The following is a 19,071-nucleotide window of genomic DNA, read 5'->3' as shown; positions in this document are numbered from 1 at the left end:
ACGAACCACGTTGAATCACGCAAATGGGCATATCATTCTCTTTTAATTATTTTTGACATCACGCAAATGGGCATCAGTACTGTTATCAAATTGCATCAGAAATACTACTTTCTCTACTGGTCCACTAGCCAAAATACGGCGTGAAAAATGCCAAAAAATCATTGAACAAGTAAATTTAAAAAACCACTACAACAAATTGAAGAATTCTATTGGACCCTATATAACATTCACGAAATTTAAACTTAATAATTATTAGAAAATTAGAATGGACGAATTGCTGCTAATCCTAAAAACTAATTTAAATTGTTAACGAGATTTAAGTGAAGGCGTAATAAATAAACTTTAAATACTTTAGGATAGCGTTAGCGTAAAAACTGAAAAGTGAAGTCCAAATTAATAATTTTCGTAGGGGTATTTTCGTCATAATTGATAATCTTGAAAAAAAAATGTAAATGGCCAAATTTTTGGAAAAAGCTTCTTTCTTTTTAATTTTCCCATTTATTTTTAGATCAGATCTGATAAGAATAAGAAAAATACAAGGGTTTGTTTGGTGCAGTTTAGTTCAGTTGGGTACAGTCAATTAATATATAAAGCCCACAAAGCTTTCACTACTTCATCTCTTTCTCCACCAAGTGTATCTCTCTCTCTCTCTCCTTCTCCTTCTCCGCGAAATCTCTCTTCCTTGTGGATTTCGTTTGAGTCCGTACCGAAAAAAGAAAGCAAAAGAGAGGAGATGGCGGAAGAGAAGAAAGCTCCAATTGGTGTCTGGACTACTATCAAGCCTTTCGTTAATGGCGGTACCTCTGGTATGCTCGCTACTTGCGTCATCCAGCCGATCGATATGATCAAGGTACATAAAATGATTCCGGATTCATTTGTTTTGTCTATCATCATATCTTTTGTCGAACCTTATCTATGCGTACAATTCTTACTTGATTTGCTGATTCTGGTAAATTTGCGAAATCTGTAAAATGTGTTCTCATCAGATCCGAGTCTGGAGATTTTATCTCTCAGATCTGAGTTTTGTTTTCAGGCTAAGAAATCAAATCTCATTTCTCCGTACTCGTTTGTGTTTGAATTGTTGCTGTAACAATGTTTAGCTGAGAGCTTTTTGTTCAGATCTGGATTTTTTATTTGAATTACAGTTGTTAGGTGCATCACAATGTCTGTGTTAATAAGATTTTTGAATGATGTGAATCTAATGAGCTAACACTTTGTTTATGGTTGTGAAGGTGAGGATTCAACTAGGTCAGGGATCTGCCGCCAGTGTTACCACGACTATGTTGAAGAATGAGGGTTTTGGTGCCTTTTACAAGGTATTGATTTATATTTCTAAATTTTGATAAGATCTATCTTGATGCATTTACGTAGTATGTTTTCTATTTAATATTCATGACTTCTGTTGATCTGTAACTGATATGATTTCTGCATTTCTGGGTCTGATTCTCAGCTATTTAGAGAATTGATTTCTGCTATGAATGTCTCCTGAGCTTTATTTGATGTGAACTTTTCCAATAGGGGTTATCTGCTGGTTTGTTGAGGCAAGCAACTTACACCACTGCCCGTCTTGGATCATTCAAGTAAGTTAGTCATTTGTGGATTGTCTTGATTTAGTTTTTATTGCATTATGGTTACGGATAAATCATATTTTCTCCTGTCATTATATCTTATTAGGATGCTGACTGCAAAGGCAAGTGAGGCTAATGATGGAAAGCCACTACCGTTGTATCAGAAGGCTCTCTGTGGTCTTACAGCTGGTGCTATTGGTGCTACCGTTGGTAGTCCAGCCGATCTAGCACTTATCAGAATGCAAGCTGACAATACTTTGCCGTTAGCTCAGCGCAGGAATTATACCAATGCCTTCCATGCGCTGTACCGTATTAGCGCTGATGAAGGAGTTTTAGCACTTTGGAAAGGTTGTGGGCCTACTGTGGTCAGAGCGATGGCTTTGAACATGGGAATGCTTGCATCTTATGATCAAAGTGCTGAATACATGAGAGATAATCTTGGTCTTGGGGAGACATCTACGGTTGTAGGTAAGCTGCTTTTCCAAGTTTCTCATACAGTAAGAAGTTATTTTTCTTCTTCTATGAGCTGAACTTTGCTTTAAATAAATGTAGATAGCGGTTAGAGTCAAGGTTCCTTAGAATCGTCTTGGAAATTCAAATTTATAGCAAATATCTCCTGATTACGTGAGTGTTGTGTTATCATAACACAACTGTGTGTGTTTGACTTAATCAAATCTACCAATGTAAATACTTGATTAATGAGAGGAGTTTTGAAACTCTCCACCATGGCCCAAACCCAGATCCTAGACCAATTCAGTATTGATCCCAATGCATAATCCTTGCTTCTTTTCGACCCTTCAGCTTTCAACTAGCCCTGAGGTCTATTGCTGATCTGGTAAAACCATATTTTTCTGCTAAATTTCCTAGGTTAGTTACAACTGTTCTGCACTAGACTTAATAAGAAAGCCTTGTCAGTTTTGTTTTGTGTTCATGTAGTCCCTATATCGTATATAGATGTTTCAATTTGATGGTTGTGTGATAATTTGTTCCCTTTGGCAGGAGCAAGTGCTGTTTCGGGTTTATGCGCTGCGGCCTGCAGTCTGCCATTTGACTTTGTCAAAACTCAGATTCAGAAAATGCAACCGGATGCTCAGGGCAAGTATCCATACACAGGTTCGCTTGACTGTGCGATGAAAACCTTAAAGGCAGGAGGACCTTTGAAATTCTACACAGGTTTCCCTGTTTACTGTGTCAGGATCGCCCCTCACGTCATGGTATAATAACTCTCTTCCTTTTTTTTTTTAAATGCTATTCTACGAATCACTGCGGGAATGTCTCTGAGATCGTTGATGATCGGGTTTTCTTTTCGCAGATGACATGGATCTTCCTGAACCAGATTACCAAATTTCAAAAGACGATTGGTCTGTAATCTGAGAGGAACGAAGACATCAGCCAAAAATAAGATCAGAAGAACGAAAACACAATTGGAATTGTGTTCATTTGCCTTTTAATCATATACATCATCTGCCTTGAAGCGCATATTATTGTAGCTCTTTTGAGACACTTTAACTTTTGTTTTTTCTTTCTGTTGAGGGTCGGTGATTTGTCCGCTGAATTTATAAATTTTCCTCTTGGGTGGGAAGTCTAAGACACAAACCAGGGATTTTTTAAAGTTTTACTATGAACTATGAAGTAACTAAAAAATTTCTCTCAGCAATTTTTGGAACATTCGAAAATAATAAATTTGAGTGATGTAACGTAGACAAGCTTGTTTTCTCTACACTAATAAAATGCCAAGTGCAGGATTCCAAAAGATTTGTATCGAATCACTAAACATTTGCTACACCAGCAGACAAGAACATTGCCCCAAAACTCAGCCGATCACAATCCAACAACACCTGTAGGCTCTAAGTAAGAAACATGCCTATTTTGCAACAACTTCTTTGTGAGCTTTGAATGATAGAATCACATTCCAAGCCAAAGCCACTACGTTTGAAGCGAGCACCTGCAATGATTCATATATAAGACATCGATTATCCTCAGAGCCAGTGAACAAACTTAACCCAGAATGGTGAAGAATAACATCAGTTGATAGGAAAATCTTTCTAAGCCTATTAGATAATGTCATTCTAGTGTCAATTATGCGAAAATGTATGCTTTTATCAAGTGCTCAATAACATGAAACCACCTAAAATAAGTTGTTGCTGGTTATGACGAGTCAAAGATTATACTAAGTAGAGAGAATTGACAGCGTATTATGTGCAATATGTTTGAAGCATAATTATCTTTAACTGTACTGAATTGTTCACACACTCCTATTTCATGTTGTCACAGAGTTAAGTATCAAACCTGGAAGTTCTGTGGAACAAATCTGAAGTTAAGAAACTGAAATGGTATCCATAGCTGCCAATTTGCTAGCACTGCACCAGTCCACTCCTACACAATCAGCAATTAATGAATCCAATTAGAATATCAATAAAACGACACAAATTCAAAATTTAGGCTCCTGCACTATGCAATAAACATTCTTGTCTTTAATTAGCTTTCAATCCAACCTGCTGTAGCTTCGGTATGACATTTGATGGTTTTCCTTCAAGTGTCACAACTGCTGATAAGAAAACTCCAACAAATATAGGAGCAAATACAAACTGCAAAAAAGTTTTTTTTTTTTGTTGTTGTTAACACGTTGAAGCAAAATGGGAAGAGAATGGTTAAGACAGAAAATAAGAAAAATTTGCCTACCTGATCCAGTAAAAGTCGTATAACTGCGCCTGATAATCCGGACGCTGTCACCACTTTGCTCAAATACAAATACCTGATGAGTTTGGGAGAATTCAGAGAGCAGAAAATAAGCATAAGTCTCTTCAACTGAACTTCCACTTAGCAGGAAAATAAATAATATAGCTTTTGTGGTGTCATAAGAGTGAAAGGACCACAGAAATACCAGAAATGCAATGCTGGACCGACTAGCCCTAAGCCCAAGGCGGTGAACGTGAGTGTCCTCTTCTTGTCCAGCGATGAGGTCTTATCGATTGTAAGCTACAACCAAATGTAACACAAATAAGCAATGTTGCTTAACCAATAACCACATAGCTAGCATAATATGACAAAGCAAAGAATAGAAATAGATGATTTTACAACAATATCCAGTCTTTTCGGGTCTATTAGCTTCCATTCCAACTTTTAAAAAGTGAAGCAAGCAAGAACAATTCATATGCAACAGTAAATTATCTAAACATATATGATTCATTCAATCGAAAAATACATAATGAAGCTAATGAATACTTTATCTCGACATATCCTGAAAAATGAGAATCCAAACTTCAAAGATCAGATAACTACTGAGATTGAAGAACACCATTAAGAGAGTTACCTGACAGATCAAATCTCCAATGAGAGTCAAAAGTGCTGAGGTCACAGCTTTGGTCAAAACAGGAGAATCTGAGAGAAGAGCCAAGTACCTGAAGCAAGCACCACATAAATCAAAACCAAAAGTCACACAAATTGTATTCATGTTTAATTCAAAAGCAAGATAAGAGTTTTGTGAGTATTGTTAACTAACATCCATAAAAATTTGAATTTTGGGTTTAAAGGAAACAGCTTTACACAAAAATGGAATAGAGAGAGTAGAAAGTAAGAAAAGTTTACCATGAGAGGAATGACCACTTCTTCTCGTTTCCGCCGCTACCTTCATCGTCACCTCCACCGCCGGAACCACCACCACCTGAACCACCTAACCCGCCGGAGCCACCTGAACTTCCACCTGAGACTGAAGAGACCCGACCCAAATGCCCAAACCCAGTCCTGGAACGTCCAGACCAATAGCTACGACCAGAATTCAGTGAACCAACATTGTTGTACCCAAACGAAAGAGCCCTGCTCGAACCAGCTTCAGTTCGAGTCCTTCTACCAAAATACGAAGTGTGATTACCGGAAAACCCTAGAGAATTGAAAGGGAGTGGTGGTTTCCGGGTTAAAGTGATGGAGTTAAGCATCGTGGTTTCGTCTCGTCTGGTCTGTACTGAACGGTGACTCTTGTATTTTTACAACTCCTGAATCCTGAAGTCGTGGTTGAAACTCGAAAAACATGAATTTTAGCTTCTAGAGGTGTTTTGGGCTTCTTTATTAATGGGCTTTTATATGGGCCTTACACAAAGGTAAACACTAAAAACTGAAATTTGGATTTCATATTTGAGTCAGTTTTGGTTGGGAATAAACAGAGGAAAACATATTAACTACAGCCATCATTGTGCTAATGCTCATCTCAGTTGACCTTTTAAAACGAGTGATGCTTGTCTAATAGCTCTAGAGACTCTCCATATATGGTGTTGAACATTTTCCCAAGATGCTTTTGTGTCTAGCTTCTTTGCATTCTCTATTGCATCATCAACTCCAGGGAATGATTTTGAACCGTAGTCATCGTACTTTGATGGTCCGTATACCAAATGCTTGTACCATGGTCTTTCCGACAGTCCATCTCGGTCTGTCATAGCTCTCTCCGCCATCATTAATCTGTCATTTATCTCTCTCACTTTTAGAGCTCCTTTAATTCCCTGCACATACATGTCAACTCTCAGTAACTAATTTTACTTGTCACTTTGTGAAATGTAAAACCAGTGCCGTTACCTCTTTCTCTTTATTTATCCCTTGTGCAGCCGTAGATAGATCTTCGATCGATTTGATTAACGGAGAAACATCTATGCTATGTCCTAGCTTCTCCAAATCTTCTGCACTTTTCTGTTTATGCAAGTAGACATATATATCAGTGCCAGTAATCTCTTTAGTCTTTTCCCATTAAATTTCTTTTGGTCATATGTAAAAAGGTATCAATTAGTTACCTTGAGTTCTGATGCATATGTGATATAGTTGAATGGTAACACTTCCTCGTCTGCTAACCGTAGAGCGACCAAACCAAATACACTAGCCATTGCGACATGTCGATGAAACATCGGGTCTCCAAATTTCTCCATCCATGTGAAGTCATCATAGATGGAGTGATACACTGGATAGCCTGTTATTTGTACATGGTTATATTTAGCAATGATTAGTCTCTAAATCATCAGTAAAAAGCTTCTTGGCTAAATGTCTATACAATAAACCATGATGTTTAGCTCGTTTAGGAGATTTACCTCCTCCAAAACGCATGTCAACTGCTGAAACGCCAACATGTTGCACAAATGATGCGTAATCTGATCCTGTGCCCCCTAATCTTCCGATCTTCACATACCAAGTATACAAATCAGTTTTAACCATTTAGACAAAACTCTTAATCTAACGTCCTAGTCTTATCACTTACCTCAACAGAGTTTCTTGATCCTATCCAAGAATCGTAGATTGTTTGCGTTGCGTTATCTGGATCCTGGACCTGTATAATAGTTAAACCAAAAAAAGCTTGATAATTTGTCACTGCAACAGAAACAGTTAACACCTACCCTTCAAGATAAGCTCAAAAGACACTTAATGCTTGTAAAACTGCTTTTCACGTACCTCTTGAGCTGCTAGTTTTATCAATTCATCGAGTTGTGGAGTCGCAGAGGCATCAAACCCGGGGCCAGATACTGCACAGTCTACATTCATGTAGGCCACTGCTCTCGAACTTAGCATCTCTCTGTTTTCTTCTACCCATTCTGTTGACCCAGTCTACATAAAAAACACATCAAACTCTTACGTTCTGCTGCTTTCTACATTACAAAAGTATACATTTAAAAAGTGAAGTAGAGAGACTAGAGACCAGGGCATACTCCTCAGCATCCCAATTGCACAGAATAATCGTTCGTCTAGGCTTCCATCCTCGTTTCTGCAGCTTATCTAGTCTTTGTGCAATCTACAATAGTTTCAAGATCTCTCTCATCGCAAATGAAACAATCAAAATCTTTCAACATGTACATAAACTTTACTCGCCTCCAAAATCACCGCAGTCCCACTGTTCGGATCAACAGCTCCGTAAGTCCAAGCGTCTCGATGGTTTCCAAGAATCACATATCTAATCAATTCATCCAAATACAATCATAAGTTGCCTTTTAGAGTAATTGCTACTCATATATATAAGAATGTACCTATCTGGCTCTTCTTCTCCTTGAATCACTCCAATAACATTCTCAATCTTGGCTATAACAGTTTCCCCCTAAATCCAACACCTAAAAACTCAAATCCCTTTAACATTAAAGTAACACTAAAACACACAAACTCACTCACCGTGTAGCTTAGATTCAAGATCCCAGGTCCAGGCCCAACTGGATAAACATCACCATCCGCAACATCTCCAACAACAGTCTTCAAAATCACTTCTGCATCAGCGGCAGAAACAGGCAAGGAAGGTATAAGAGGAGCATCACCGCTCAACTCAACAGCCTCATTAGATAATCTCTCACACCCTTCAACACTAGCCCACCCAGGAGTCGTTGGATCACCCAACCCATTATAAACAGTACCAACCTGAACCCCACTAGGTGGCATCCTTCTACTCTCCGGAAACCACTCATCTCCGCCGTAGTCTCTCTTGTCAGTATATATCACAACGCCTACAGCTCCAGCCTCATACGCGTTTTGCACAATGTCACCTCTGTAAATCTGACCGTACCTCGCAACCACAACGGCTCCAGAGACATTCACACCCATCTCTTTCTTGAGTCTCACGAAATCTTCTACTCGTCCGTAGTTTGCATAAACCACTGGTCCTGAGACGTTACCTGACTTAGCGTATCCGTGAAAAGTAGGCATCACTTCATCTGCATAAGGACTGTCTCCAACTCGTTCTTGTTCCAACTCTAAAGTGATAGGGTTTGCTGATTCTGTGGGCGTTAGTACCAAAGAGCGATGAACTGGGTAAGTTAAAGATACTTGGTAAGCAACAACGTGTGATTTGAGTGAAGAGGAGGTGAAAACAGAGCGAACGTACTCAGCGGCTTCGGCGTTGGCCGCTGTACCGGCTACATGAGGGCGGCGCGTGAGGGTACGGAGGTTTAGAGCGACTGAAGCGTTGTCGGAGAAGGAAGCGGAGATGAAGAGTTCGTGGTAGTGATGTTTTGGTGAAGAAGAGAAGAAGAAGACGTAAGATAAAGCAGCGATTATGAAGGCGAGAGCTGTTGACGACATCATCAATGGAGCTTCTTCTTCTTCTTCTTCTTCTTCTTAGATGATCACCAATGGCTTATTTGGTTGTTGTTTGCTGTTGTGTTTAAGAGTGTGATGGTTATCTGATAAGGATTTGATTGTTAGCAATTATTGATCTTCGGAAGAATCTTTTCACTTTAATATCATATACCTCACTTTGCTAACATAAATTATTACCATATCATATTGATTCTGGTCCCATTTGGTGACATAACATAAAATGTTTGTTTTTTTTCTGAGTGCACCTTTTGACTCGTCGACTCGACTTTATTAAAAGCATATAAAGTATTCAGGGGTCCCAATATTCAGCCTATTATGTGAAAAGAAAATACAAAAAATGACCACTTCTATGGGTGGTCGTTCGGTTTTTCAGTTTGATTTCGGTTTGGTTTTTTTGATTTACGTTTTTTTTTTTATTTTATAAAATTGAAACCATATAGAAACCACTTGTATTTCGGTTTGGATATGGTTCGGTCTTTTCGGTTTACGGGTTTTTCAGTTTTATAAAAAATAAAACCATATAAAAACCATATGTATCTCGGTTCGGTTTGGTTTTGGTTTAGTTACGGTTTTATTTGGTTATTCCATATTTTATTTTTAAAAAAATTATATTTGTTGCATAAAATAAACAAAAAATAGAAATAATATATCAATCAATAACTTAAATAATATAATCTATATCTTGTTTTGGAAACCTAAAGCTTCCAAATTGTTTAAAAAGTAAAATCCAAAGAAAATAATTCAAGTAATTATAAATATAATTAAAAAAATCTTAACAACATTATTAGATACAATATAAACTGCACATATATACTTATATATAGATATTCCAAATATTCATCAAAAACAAAAAAAAACATTCGGTTTTACGGTTTTAACCAAACCAAATCTAAACCATTTGGTTAATAAATATGACAACCAAATGAATTTTTAGACTAAATCATAACCAAACCAAATTTTTTATTTCGGTTTGGTTCGGTTCGGTTTTTCGGTTTACGGTTTTTTTGCTCACCCCTACTTCTCCCCACCATTGTTCAAGTCACTTTGAAACACATCCGCCAACCCCGACCTACTACATAAAAGACTTGTGTAATTTTTGAAACTCATTTTAGTACATATAATATTATCAATTGAATTATACAACTCTGTGCCAAAATACATTGGACCACACCCGTAATTTCTTACATGTTTCGGAAAAAAACATATCTAAGTGGTGTATCGCAAGATGTGACTTGGTCGGCAATGTTTGGCTGTTGCAAATGGGCGTCGAGTCATTGGAATGAGGTGTGCATGTATGTCAAATGTTAAAAAATGTATATATTTTTATTTTATTAAAAGGAAAAAAAATGTACATTATTATAATTAGGTAGAATGGTAAACAAAAAAAGTGTAATGGTTAGAGTTTGATCCATTCAGAGCCGTCTATGAAGGTAAGAGATATAAAAGGCTTAGCTTCTTCGTCAGTGAGCTCTCTTGCCCAAGCCACCCTCCCTGCATAGTTTGCTCCTGCTCCGGTGCACTTGTACTGCCCATAGAACACCGTCCTGCACCATATTTTTCATTTACACTTACATTATAAAAATTATATATATATTATTCACATTTTTTTCTATACATATGCGTTTTGCACCACTAGAAAAGACGACGCACGCCTACGTTAATGGTTTTAAGTTTCAGTATATCTATATAATGCATGCGCACACACACAAAATATACTATTATCAAAAGCAACGTTTTTGGGTAAAAAGACAAAAATTGAAGTCGGTCTGAGATGTGTAGTGGTGCAGTGGTGGGACATACGACTCTGTAATGGATGAGGCAACGAGATCACGTTTTGTAAAGTTGGACTGAAGTGTGTTGTACAATTATAATAAAGTATGGCATGTTCTCTTAGCTTGTTGAGTCAGAGCTACGCCGACTAACTTTGGTTATAACTTATATGTAATTTAAATGAGACCAGAGAAGAGTAAAGTAAACGTACATCTCACGGGAAGGGTCGCCCCAATTGTACCAGCCTCTAGGGAGGATGATGTTTTCCATATAGGTGTAAGCAAATACGACTCTTGAGAAGGGACCCCATGCCCTCCCAAGGTATAATACACCTGTCCCTGTCACCTTACACTTCACGAACGAGAATCCGGTGTCCTCTAGCACACTGCTCCTCCCCTGTGCCGTCACTGCTCCTAGCTTATCCGCTATCGCATGCACGTGACACCCCTAAATACCACTTTTATTAGAGCAAGGACCAATCTAAAAATGCTACGCCACTGAAAGAAAGTGTTCTATAAGACGTGTTAGGCGAATAGAGAGACCACTAAGTAAGAATGCTTACCTCATAGAGAGAAAGGGCATTGCCAAAAATGAAGTCAACAGATCCCTCTATGTAACAGTCTTTGTAATAATGTCTTCCCAAATGATCATAGAGAGTGTCTTGAGCACCAAGCATTTTACACCCGAAAAATGCTGCATTGTCTGCCGACACCCTCAATGCCACTGCCTGTTTTCCAACTGCGCCAGGCAAGGGGACCGGGGTTGTGTTCTATAGACATATAAGACCGCGGCTACGATGAGTTCACAATATTTTTTTTTGACATCATACAACTATGAGTATATATGATAATAACTTACCTTGAAAGTGATGTTTTTGGCGACAAAGAAAGGAGAATTAACGGCGAAAGAGGCAGAGTTGAAGGTCCCCATGGGGTTGCCTTTTGAGTCAGGTGTTTGTGCTGTATCTCCCCATTCCACTATTGTCTTCTCTGCTCCTTCCCCTTCTATTGTTATGAATGCCTTCATTGGGGGTATGTTCACCTTCTCTCTACACATATATATTGTCCCCCAAATTTTCGTTATTATTTTACTCAAATTGTTATAGTTCTAAGAATAGCTAGCTAACATAAAAATCTAAAAATATGGACGATGAGCGTGGGGCGTATGTGGACCACCCATGAGCTTTATAACAGACAAAGACCCAAAATGTCACTATTGAAGTCAATTTCCTAGAGATTATGTTTGATAATACATCCAGCTTACAAAATTCCGAGTTCACGTGATCATATAGTGTTGATTTCGAGGGAGAGATCATTGATATGATTGCTATACATTTCTTTATTGATACGTGTCTCTTTTCAATTTCATAAATACTTTTGGCTCATGCATAGGACGATAAGAAAAGATATGGAATCACTATACTATCTAAATAGAGTGATAACAAATTGCAAAACTGCAAAACGTATATAGACAAAACTCAAGAATCTACGGTTCAGTCTGTTGGAATTAAATACCAAATATTGTATCAATCTACAGCTGTGGTACCAATATTGATTTGATCAACTGCGAATTGTACCAAACACTATTTATTAATTTATTTATATAATAACCCTGCTAGATCGACCGAATTATAATGTTCTGTCTCCTATACCTCATTATTAATAAATATATTTTGATTATAATGTTATTACACTAAAACTCATACTAATCACTTGTTATATATTTTGAGTATTAATTATGTAAAACAAGATAGTGGAGGAAATTAAAGACTTGTGCGTACTTGTAAATTCCGGCATGAACTTTGATGACGACACGAACAAGGTTGATGAGAGGGAGAGAATCAACGGCGTCTTGGATTTTAGTGAAGTCACCTTTATTGGATTTCTTATGGACAGTGAGTGTATACGAAGGGAAGAGTTTGTTCTTGGCGGCCTTGAACACTGAGTGTTTAAGGCTCCCAACAAATCTCACCCATTTCATGAACTCATCTTCCGGGTTTTGTGTCCGATCATTCGTCGTGTTCACATTCTTCTGGTTTCTTGGTCGTAACCGTAGACCTTTGGTGTGGCATTGTGTTTGAGTTGAACAAAGAAGGATAACGAGAAGGAGGAGAAGGAGAAGAAATAAATTGGGAGCTTTGGTTGAATTGAATTTGAGCATCTATACGACAATTAGAATCAATTACACAAATATAAGGCGTTTTTTTTCTTTTGGATTTTGTTTTTTGTGTTTCGCCAAAGATACAAAGTACGACCAAAATAATATATGGCTATGTGATTTCTCAATATGTATGTGCATTTATATATATGTGTGTGGATGTTGTTAGAGGTGGTCGAGTGTTTGGTACTTTGGTAAGGGAATTAGGTGAAAAGAGACAGAAGGGTTGAGGTCACGGGGCGGTTCCACTCACATCCACGTAGAATGAAAAACCTAGCTAAATGCCAAATATAAAGACAAGGAGACTCTATTATTTAGTTTTAAAAACCAACTCACAAGAAAAAAAGAACCCAACCACATTGATGTTTCTTGTTTATTACACTGAATAACAAAAGCTAATCACGAGTTATACCATATGTGAATTCAATTTTCTTGCAAAAATGCAGACTCAAACAAACAGGAAATATTTGTCGAACATGAGCGAAAACTAAGTTCGTCTATGAGATTGAAACTAAAATAAACAATAAGTCAATTTTTTTTCCGGCGTATCCTAGACAAAATGAGAGAATTGTTTTCTTTTAAGATTTTTAAGTTTTTGCTGAATGGAAAGAGAAGAATGTCAAGTTTTTGTAGTCCCAATCCAAAGTTGAATATTTTTTGAAAAAAATCCAAAGTGAATATTAGTTCATTCACTATGAAATTCCATTTTAAGATATAGTTTTTTTTGGTGTGAATTTTAAGATATAGTTTACAAGTGTCAAACTAAACATGATGATCAGTTTGAAGGAGAAAAAATGCATTTATTGAAAGTATTTATAGATTACACAAACTTATGACCAAACCTCATAGAGAAGTTTGATCTTTTGTTCTTTGCGTTTATAAAGTGTCACCAAACTTATTACATGCAACTTCTTCCAAATAAGATAGCTAGTTTGATGTTAGATGTGCACAAATTATTTGTTCAACACATATACAGAACCCGGTTTGCTTATTATACACGACAAATGTTAATATTAGGACTCAGATCTCCGCAATATCATGGGAAAAATATTTCAAAAAAATTAAATTAAATTTAAAATTATATATTATAAATTTATTTGAAAGTAATATAATAATTTAAGAGTATCAGAGTATGTGATCATAATAGAATAAAAATTACTTAAAAAGGAGAAAATAATAAGTAGTATTAAAACTACATAAAATATTGAGCATAAATTGTTCGTAAAAACACAACCATCAAAATGAAAACCAAAAATATTGTTTATGATGGAAAATAGTATGGCAAAGAGACATAACTCTAAAAAGAAATTATAGAACGAAAATCATATTGAATTGAGCAAATATGTGCCAAGAATATTATTTAATGTATTATAATATAAGATATTTTATAAAAAATTATGATAAAGAGTTGCAACCATCATAACAATTATTAATATTTATATTCTTAATAAAAAATATTATGAAAAAGTGATCTTAAGTGAGTAGATCGAAAAATGGTTGTAATGAGTAAAAGTGACTTCTAATAAAAAAGTTATAAATATAAAATATATTTAATCTTTAGTGAAAAATTATGAAGGAAAATTATAGTAAAAATACATAATTTCTAAAAATAAAATACATATTCTACGAAAACTCAAGATAAATAGACACAACTCTAAATTATATATTTAAAATTGTATTAAATATTTCTATATTGCTATAATCAGCTCTAAATATTAATATTAAAAACAATATTTTTGGTTATTGCTATAAATCAATAGAATAACATTGAATATTGAATATTAATATATTAATATTCAAATTATTTTGATTCAACATAAAATAGAATATATGTTTCAACGAACAATGATTTGTTAGTCATTGAATCAGAGACAAATCTATATAAAGTTCAAAAGACATGAATATTAATAGACACTACTACTTAAATGAAAAGTAGTATTGAAAAAATGTGAAGAAAATATGGTGAAAAAACACAACTATACAATAAACAGGCGCAACCATATAAATTCTTTTTTAAAAATAAAAACATATTTTTTTACGAAAATATACGATGAAAATCATAATTACTGTTGGCATTTATTTATATTGTTATTATTATATAGATTAACATATGTTCACAAATTTGAAATTTTGGTGGATGGCTGTGACAAATTAAGTGTTGCCAAATTGCATCATGAGTGTGAATGTGGATGTGATCGAGTTAATGTGCATAATTATATTATATATCTGTGTCAAACATCAAAGTACGTTAGGAAAAGAATATTTCATTTTAAAATTTAATTTTAGTACACAACCGTATATATTATTATAGGAAAAAAGATGGCTAGCTACACGAAGTATCCGAGAAAGCATGGTCACACATGCCAAGTATACTATTGTATATTCAACTACACAAATTATATGTATTACATGACCACATGCATGAACTATATGACGTTATGCGGTCATCACCATAGACATATAATTCAGTACACCGGTCAACTGACTCCGGCGAAGACCGGTGTTGACTCCAGCGTTGACCAACATGACAAAAAAAAATATTCTAAATTTTTTAAAATTTTGTTTTTAAAATAATAAATTATTATACTCTAATATATTTATGGTATATTTATATATTATACTCTAATATATTTATGGTATAAATTATTATACTCTAATATAACATATATTTTTTAAAATAATAATAAAATCATTTATGGTTTTTCATGATTAAAAGACATATTCTATTCAATATCCAAATATTTTTTATATATCTCTAATATATTCATTCTTTTTTGGTAAAATATATTCATTCTTATAATTAGTTACTTTTTATTTTTCAAGCTAAAGTAAATAGTTAAATAAAAATTATTTATAATTAGTTTCAAGATATAAAAAATCAATTATAATTATTTTCAAGATAAAAAATCATTGATAATTATTTTCAAGATATAAAAATCATTTATAATTATTTTCAAGAGATATATATATAAAGCTCTGATAATCAGATTATTGAAATATTACAAAATCAATAAAATCAAATTCAAATACTTTCATTAGAAAATAATATGCAAAAGATTGAGTATATGACTCTTTACTCTAAATTTTGCATGGTAAATGTTATACAAAATTTTAGATACTCTTTACTTTAAAATTTACTCTTCAAAATACTCTTTATTAGTGTAAACAATTGTTTTCTTGTCGTTTACTCTATTCAATATGCAAAAGATTGATTATATGACTCTTTACTTTCATTACTACTTTCATTCTTTTCAAGATATAATATAAAGGCATTTGCAAAAATACTCTTATTCTATACATTTTTCAAAACATACCCTTATATCAAATACATTGTTTTGCTAAAATGGTTTTTTATATCTTTATCTTTTATATATTAAAAGTAAATATTGTGAATTTTTGTTGTTGTTGTTTATATGTTATTTTGAGTTGTAAATTTTAAAGTTAAGAGTATCTAAAATTTTGTATAACATTTACCATGCAAAATTTAGAGTAAAGAGTCATATACTTAATCTTTTTCATATTATTTTCTAATGAAAGTATTTGAATTTAATTTTATTGATTTTGTAATATTTCAATAATCTGATTACCAGAGCTTTATATATATATATATATATATATATATATTTATCTTGAAAATAATTATAAATGATTTTTGTATCTTGAAAATAATTATCAATGATTTTATATCTTGAAAATAATTATAAATGATTTTTTATATCTTGAAAATAATTATAAATGATATTTATTCAACTATTTACTTTAGCTTTAAAAAAAAAAATAACTAATTATAAGAATGAATATATTTTACCAAAAAAGAATGAATATATTAGAGATATATAAAAAATTATTTGGATATTGAATAGAATATGTCTTTTAATCATGAAAAACCATAAATGATTTTATTATTTTTAAAAATATATATTTATTATTAGAGTATAATAATTTATACCATAAATATATTAGAGTATAATATATAAATATACCATAAATATATTAGAGTATAATAATTTATTATTTTAAAAACAAAATTTAAAAAAATTTAGAATTATTTTTTTTGTAATGTTGGTCAACGCCGGAGTCAACGTCGGTCTTCGCCGGAGTCAGTTGACCGGTGTACTGGATTATATGTCTATGGTGCTGACCACATAACGTCATATAGTTCATGCATGTGGTCATGTAATACATATACTTCGTGTAGTTGAGTATACAATAGTATACTTAGCATGTGTGACCATGCTTTCTGGGATACTTCGTGTAGCTAGCCATCTTTTTTCCATTATTGTATCTCAACAAATATTAACATAGTAATATGAAAAAAAAATGGAGAGAAAACTAAACTATGCGTAGAAGTTTCTGTAAAAAAGGAAAAAAAATAAGTGTAAAAAAATATGACTATTTTATTTATTTTGAGTTTTTTGGTTTTTTTTGGTTTTTTTAGGTTTTTTAGGGATCTAGATTTGAATCTAAGATGTTGCGGATCCAAAGACGTTAAAATTTCAAGATTTTCCAAATCCTTGTTATAATCACCATTTTAATATAAAGTAGTATTTTACCCAAAATTGAGTACTATAAATTCAATAAACCTAAAATAAATATATATTTTTCACTTGATATGGCTTTTCAAGTTCCAACTATGGCAATAAACATAACGCTGTGATTGCATAACGCTGTGATTGGCAAGCTTTTTAGAGTAATATATTATTTTATTATTAAAGTAAATTTATTTTATCCAGCATAAACTTTTTGGTCCAATATATTTTTATTTCAGCTTATTTACTCTAACATTTACAATCACATACTAAATAAATTATTGCAGAGTAAAATATTCTGTTTTTGGGCAGATAACGGTATTCCCTATATATATCACTACTGATTCACTGTGGATAACATTTTTTCAATTGTTTGCACTGTTTGGGTACTAAAGTCGCATGCTGCCACCATCGAGAACCATTAATGAAATGTGGAAGTAAAGATAAAGTATTGCAAGAGTGAATTGGTGAATGGCGATGAGTGATGAATGATGAGAGTCCACTGAGCGGTGCACATTTAAAAACTTTGGATGTGAATAGTTTTGTGCACAACTAATTAAGGTGGCTTCTTTATTCTATTAATTGATGTTGTCTTTCAGTGCCCGTGACTCTCTCTTATACTACTATCCCTCTTTCCTTGTTCGTTTGTGGTAGGGACAAAATACTCTTCTCGTGAAGTGTTGTTTCCATTCCATCAATGTTTTCTTTTTCATGTATAAATAAATATATAAACTCAACACACAATTGTCTTTTTACTGAAATAAACAATCATGAAAGTGAACAATTCAGTGTGTAGTGGTGGGAAGATTTTTTTTAAGTGATCAAGATTTAAGTGCTCTCAATGCAATTTTCCGTTATTGAAACAGAAAAGAAAAAACAACCAAACCACCAAAGTAAATGGCAAATCCAAAAAGGATGAGTTGGCTTGTTGGACACAAGTTTTAGAATAGAGTCTTAGAAACCAGACTATAGAGAAGTCACTTTGTTTTGGTCATATAACTAATACCGAGATAAAAAAAGATATCACGAGATAAAAAAATATATATGCCCAACCACCTATCTGAACCACCTATATCGAACCAAACCAGAACTGATCCTATTTTGGTCATATAATTGGTTTGAGTTTTTCTATTTGCCACCTTTCTGTTAAACACAAGCTTTCCCGGGTTTAGAGTCCTTAACCGTGTAGTAACCTAATTCATCGCAGTTGGTCAACGGTGTCAGCGATTATTTCAGGATTTTTTTTTTTTTAACATACCATTCGTTGTTCAGATTGCTCAATGTATATAACTATAGAGAAGGGAACCTTAGATCAACAACCCAACAAAAAATAAAAGGATTAGCAAAACAGAAAACTGCTACACTATATATGTGTAGGAGTTTAATTAGTACTTTGCGAAGCTTATTTCACCTTGTAGAATGAAGAGGGATCATATCATTCTGAGCATCAGGTCACCTTTTAGCATCAAGCTCCATAATCTTGACTGCTTCCAAGTTGGTGGTGGTTACCACCTTAAAAGGATTCAGCACCACCATGGTGCAGGGAGCTGTTTTATTCAACTCCACTGCCAGATCATACAGTTCACAGAAGTCCTTACAAAAGAACAATGATTTCTGTAGAAAAGCATATAGATGTACGTAATAACCTAAGTAAAAGCAACCAATCTTTTTTTTACCCTAGATAATTAACAGCTGCCCTCTCGCTCCTTTGCGAGACCATCAACAAACATAGCCTGAAAGTACAATATAAATGATCATGGAAACGTAGGGCTTACCAATCATATACCATCATGCAAAGTATCTTAGCCTCGTGTCATGTGTATATTTTACCTTTGCATGTCCAGTGTGAAGATAACCATTTCTTTCAGGAGGGAACCGAGTATAAAACTTTCCCTCGAGTCTAAGCACAGAGCCGTCACTGAAAGACACTTTTGTGTGAACCTGAGAAAGTGAGTATATAAATGAACAAGAACTTTTATGATTACAATTACAAC

The 19,071-nt window shown here is 34.1% G+C and overlaps 4 protein-coding genes across 6 annotated transcripts; 1 reads left to right on the top strand and 3 right to left on the bottom strand.

Moving 5' to 3' along the window:
- On the top strand, nucleotides 611-3,180 carry LOC104770347 (mitochondrial dicarboxylate/tricarboxylate transporter DTC). Its single transcript, XM_010494751.2, has 6 exons — nucleotides 611-850; nucleotides 1,233-1,316; nucleotides 1,519-1,580; nucleotides 1,675-2,036; nucleotides 2,568-2,782; nucleotides 2,881-3,180. The coding sequence occupies exons 1-6, from the start codon at nucleotides 734-736 to the stop codon at nucleotides 2,935-2,937; spliced, it is 897 nt and encodes a 298-aa protein (XP_010493053.1). The 5' UTR covers nucleotides 611-733; the 3' UTR covers nucleotides 2,938-3,180.
- Nucleotides 3,202-5,591, bottom strand: LOC104770348 (protein sym-1). Its single transcript, XM_010494753.2, has 7 exons — nucleotides 5,157-5,591; nucleotides 4,882-4,969; nucleotides 4,453-4,547; nucleotides 4,251-4,323; nucleotides 4,064-4,156; nucleotides 3,858-3,944; nucleotides 3,202-3,513 (listed from the first exon to the last, which is right to left on the bottom strand). The coding sequence occupies exons 1-7, from the start codon at nucleotides 5,501-5,503 to the stop codon at nucleotides 3,433-3,435; spliced, it is 864 nt and encodes a 287-aa protein (XP_010493055.1). The 5' UTR covers nucleotides 5,504-5,591; the 3' UTR covers nucleotides 3,202-3,432.
- Nucleotides 5,667-8,738, bottom strand: LOC104770346 (probable glutamate carboxypeptidase 2). 2 transcript variants are annotated; one of them, XM_010494750.1, is made up of 11 exons: nucleotides 8,407-8,520; nucleotides 7,704-8,299; nucleotides 7,565-7,632; nucleotides 7,410-7,491; nucleotides 7,240-7,332; nucleotides 6,996-7,148; nucleotides 6,805-6,873; nucleotides 6,638-6,725; nucleotides 6,347-6,519; nucleotides 6,135-6,245; nucleotides 5,667-6,061 (listed from the first exon to the last, which is right to left on the bottom strand). In XM_010494750.1, exons 2-11 carry the CDS (start codon nucleotides 8,226-8,228, stop codon nucleotides 5,768-5,770), a joined length of 1,656 nt encoding a protein of 551 aa, XP_010493052.1. In that variant the 5' UTR covers nucleotides 8,229-8,299; nucleotides 8,407-8,520; the 3' UTR covers nucleotides 5,667-5,767. The 2 variants fall into 2 exon arrangements, with proteins under 2 accessions (XP_010493052.1, XP_010493051.1); XM_010494749.2 differs by having other exon boundaries at nucleotides 7,704-8,738.
- LOC104770344 (probable pectinesterase 53) lies at nucleotides 9,594-12,715 on the bottom strand. 2 transcript variants are annotated; one of them, XR_002036888.1, is made up of 6 exons: nucleotides 12,172-12,715; nucleotides 11,250-11,439; nucleotides 10,954-11,160; nucleotides 10,603-10,838; nucleotides 9,807-10,165; nucleotides 9,594-9,690 (listed from the first exon to the last, which is right to left on the bottom strand). XR_002036888.1 is itself a non-coding variant. In XM_010494748.2 (5 exons), the coding sequence occupies exons 1-5, from the start codon at nucleotides 12,549-12,551 to the stop codon at nucleotides 10,018-10,020; spliced, it is 1,161 nt and encodes a 386-aa protein (XP_010493050.1). In that variant the 5' UTR covers nucleotides 12,552-12,715; the 3' UTR covers nucleotides 9,611-10,017. The 2 variants fall into 2 exon arrangements, 1 of the variants encoding a protein (XP_010493050.1); XM_010494748.2 differs by having other exon boundaries at nucleotides 9,611-10,165.

Source organism: Camelina sativa, chromosome 20 (assembly GCF_000633955.1).
Source record: "Camelina sativa cultivar DH55 chromosome 20, Cs, whole genome shotgun sequence".
Classification (NCBI taxonomy): Eukaryota; Viridiplantae; Streptophyta; class Magnoliopsida; order Brassicales; family Brassicaceae; genus Camelina; species Camelina sativa.
The sequence above is the reverse complement of the archived record's forward strand: the minus strand, read 5'-3'. Positions and strand labels throughout refer to the sequence as shown.